The 3,761-nt window shown below is 39.3% G+C and overlaps 1 protein-coding gene across 1 annotated transcript in view; it reads right to left on the bottom strand.

The window, feature by feature from the left end:
* The window catches only part of ADGRL3 (adhesion G protein-coupled receptor L3), a 372,824-nt gene that overhangs the window by 3,888 nt on the left and 365,175 nt on the right, over positions 1–3,761 (bottom strand). The window contains exon 24 of the mRNA XM_023518203.1: positions 3,328–3,456. Coding sequence (XP_023373971.1) covers positions 3,328–3,456 — 129 coding nt within the window. The remainder of the gene's footprint in view (positions 1–3,327; positions 3,457–3,761) is intronic.

The raw sequence follows: 3,761 nt of genomic DNA on the forward strand, positions 1-3,761 counted from the left end.
TGTTAATGAGAGAATTTTAGAACCAGAAAGCAGATGAGAGATCGCTGAAGTCCAATTCCTGCTTTCCAGAGCGGAGACACAGCAGCCAAGAGCGGGCACCTCTGACATCTCATCTCCCGGCACCTGCTAACACCGCAGAACAGGGGTCAGCAGGGGGGGTCTTTCAGATCCGTCTGTGGCAACTTCCTTTACTTCACATCTGCCTTAGGCATTGAAAGTCATCAAATAATCACTTAATTATAGCCTTTGTAAAATAATCTTCTAATCTTGCCAACTATAATGCATTCTCCACCATATCCCATCCTATAAATACGTATCTTTCTTTGAAGTTGCAGAAATGAGTTAAGTTAGCTTAAAATGTACATTAAATTGGTGAAATCATGTCATCCTCTTCGTACGTTTTGTTGACGGGTTTTTTATTTCCTTGTAATGAGCTTCATCTTCACAAAAATGAAATTTCTAATACTGACAAGAGGATGATGATCTAGAAATAAATGCATGAAATTTTAAATATTTCCAGAGATAGAATCTGAATGTAACGTAATAAAAGTATATTATTCATCTTTATTCCTGACTCTTTATGCTTCAGTGACACTATAAATACATCTTTCCATATTTTAAATAAAGGCATTGCCCATGGGAATGGATACTTTGAATTGGAATGCTTTTATCTCTGGCTAGCACTGGTGCAGGTGAATTGGGGATCCAATTGGGGATCCAAGTGGTCATTCAACACAGGCCACTCCAGTACATACCGAGCCACCTAAATTTCATGTAAGATTTCACCTCGCCACTTAGAACATAAGTGCATTCATCTGAAAGCATAAGGTTAGTAGCAATATGACAATCGCCAGGGTTTATTTTCGGTCAGTGGCAAAAGAGAGGTATTTTAAGCACTACTATAGTTTCTTAACATCTTAAAGAACATTAAAATGTGAAATAGTGTACAATTCCATTTCTAACTCCCAAAAAACATGAATAATATTCTTTACTTTTGCTTTTAAGAAAAGTCAGTAGAATTAACTATACTATAAAAGGCAAATCATTCTGAAGAATCCTTTGTGCCATTGTTGATAATCTCAGTAGCAAGCACCAGTCACGAAGTCCCCAGAAGCGGAACTTTCTATCGACAGGGTCTTATTTTAAACTTTACATGTGAGAATTTCAACTTGATAGTTGTCACAGAAGTGTTCCATCCCTTGTTTTAGGTGACCAGTAAAAATAAAGTACAGTAGAAGGACAGATGTTGAATTAGGAGAAACACACAGATTAACAATCGTCACTTTTTCATTATATAAATTAAGAAGTTAGAAATTACATCTGAATAAGCCAAAAGCTAAACAAAATGAGATCCAAATTTATCATTTGTTGGAACATAATTACCAGATCTCTCGTATGCCAGGTCAATAACGTACAATGCATTTCACGTGCAGATAGGGTGAAAATCTTCCTTCAACACCATTCAAAATTTCCCAAGATGCCAGCACATTTTAAAATGTTTATAATGACATAGTTACATGTCACTCGGCTTAAGGAAAATAAAGAACAGAACAAAATGACCTTTTATAAGGTTTCCTTAACTAACTCTGTGTGAGAGACAATTCCCAGAGTGTAACCATGATGAAGGTCCCGGAAACTGTCTCTTATTAATAGTTTCGGAAACTGTCTCTTATTAATAGTTTTGTTTTGCTGGAAAAACTGAAGATTAAAAAAAGACAGGTTAGCTGCTGTCTAGTGTTTAAAGGATTGACAGAGAGAGCGATCCTCTTCTCTGCTCTAGGTAGTAAACCTGAGCATCATGGCCAGAAAAAAATTTTAGCTCAGTGGGGAAGAAGAAATCAAAAAACAAAAAATAACAGCAAAAAATAAACACCCCACACCCTGAGGTAGGAGTCAAGGAAATAGTTAAGCACAGGCTGACAGAAGTCAGCAGTGACGCCGAGAGGATCTACGAGGTCTGTGCCTCCTTCTGATTCTAAAAGTCTATGACTCTTGGAGACACAGCCCTTCAAAAATTGAATGAAATTGCAAGTTAGCTATTTCATTGAATTGACAAACATCTTGACTATAATCATGAAGTCACCTTTGCATTGCTGACTTCGGTGTCTTTGGACTAGTTTCATATCATCCTTGGTGTGCAGCAAACTGCTCCCTGGGGAAGATCAGATGGTTTTAGGGACCCAACGGCCACGTTGGAACAAACACGTCCTGTTGTGAAATGGCGCATTTGTACAAAGTTTTACGCATTCGCACACCACTAAGCGTTTACGTCTGACTGACAAGGGGAAAGAAAGAAACAAACCCAAAGATTCCCACAAGGTTAACAGAAATTTTATTCAAAATTTCCTGAAAATTTCCAATATTGCAAATCAATCACATTCAACTTGAAGGAACCATGGAAGTCTCCTTGTTACAGTGAAATTTTCTTCCAAATATAATTTTAAGTGAGTGGATCCCTGACCAGGACTTTTCCTTCGTGAAACTTTTATTTGAATAATTTTTTCCTGTGGTCACTTTACCTATGATGTGAATAGCTTAAATGTTTCATGCCCCTAACACAGTTTTATGCTGGGAAAAGGCAAAATCACGTCCAAATACTTATAGTACATGAGGTTTTAAAGAGATCTGCGCTTCTGTGGTTGACGTAGAAATAAATTTTCGTATTATTTTTAAGCTAGAGAATATGCAGAGACACCATATTCAAAAGCCTTATTTTTAATAGACAGAAGAAGCCGCAGTTAACAAGGCGAGTTTGCAACCTGTGTGTGCCACGCCAGAAGCAAAGAAGAATCTGAGCAGTGGTCTCTCCGCTCACGGCTCTTCCCTCCTGTGTACAGCCGAGTAATTTTCCCTAAATTTGCTCTAAATGCTTTCATTACTGCTAATGTTTTATGCCCAGAGTCTACTTCATGGCATAAAAAAGTGAGATTCATTTTCTTGTGCTTTGGTACCATTAAAACGACTACATCAAGTCTTCCTGTAGCTCGACTTACCTTAGGCAAACATCTCATGTCTCGGCATAAATACACGAGCATTTAATACAGAAATAAGCAAATAACAATCAAAGCACCGACAAGGCACAAGACATTTTATAACATTACAGAGAAACAAGCACATATTGGTGAAGCAAACATTTGTTCCTTCGTGTCCCCCTGAGGGGAACCTAAGGGAGATGAGGAAGGAAGCACCAGAGGGCAGAAAGAGCAGAGAGTCTGTGTGTCTGTTTGCAAAACAAAGAAAGGCAGGAGAAAGCAAGTAGCATGTGCCCGTGAAAGCTACACAAAATGGGACTCTCACTTGAAAAACTTAAGAGAAACTCCAGCACACCTTGGGCGTTGTACATGCTGACGGTAGGGTTGTTACAGACCGCCGGTTCCCCCAGCAATGTGTTATAGGGATTGTGAGTGCCTTGCGGACGGAGCAGGGCATTGCTTATAAGATGATTGGCCATGGCTCCTGGAGCAGCCCCATAGAAAGACAGAGAAAAAAAAAAACAAAAAGGTCAATCAGGCAAATGTGTTTGAAAAAAAGAAAGGAAACATTTAGAATGACAACAGTTGATACAGTCCTGATCACAGGCAGGCAGCTCATTAGACTCAAAAAACACGCCACCAAGCACGATTCCAACAATGCACACATCGCGCCAAGGGGGAGGGGGAAGGGGTTCGCAGGTTGGTGAAGCCACAGGCGGGGTGGCCTCCTCTCCACGCTGTATGCATAGTCCCATGCTTTGCTAAAAATTAAAAGCAAAATTAAAAAGA

This window comes from Otolemur garnettii, unplaced genomic scaffold (genome assembly GCF_000181295.1).
Source record: "Otolemur garnettii isolate 467f Iridium unplaced genomic scaffold, OtoGar3 scaffold00130, whole genome shotgun sequence".
Taxonomy (NCBI): Eukaryota; Metazoa; Chordata; class Mammalia; order Primates; family Galagidae; genus Otolemur; species Otolemur garnettii.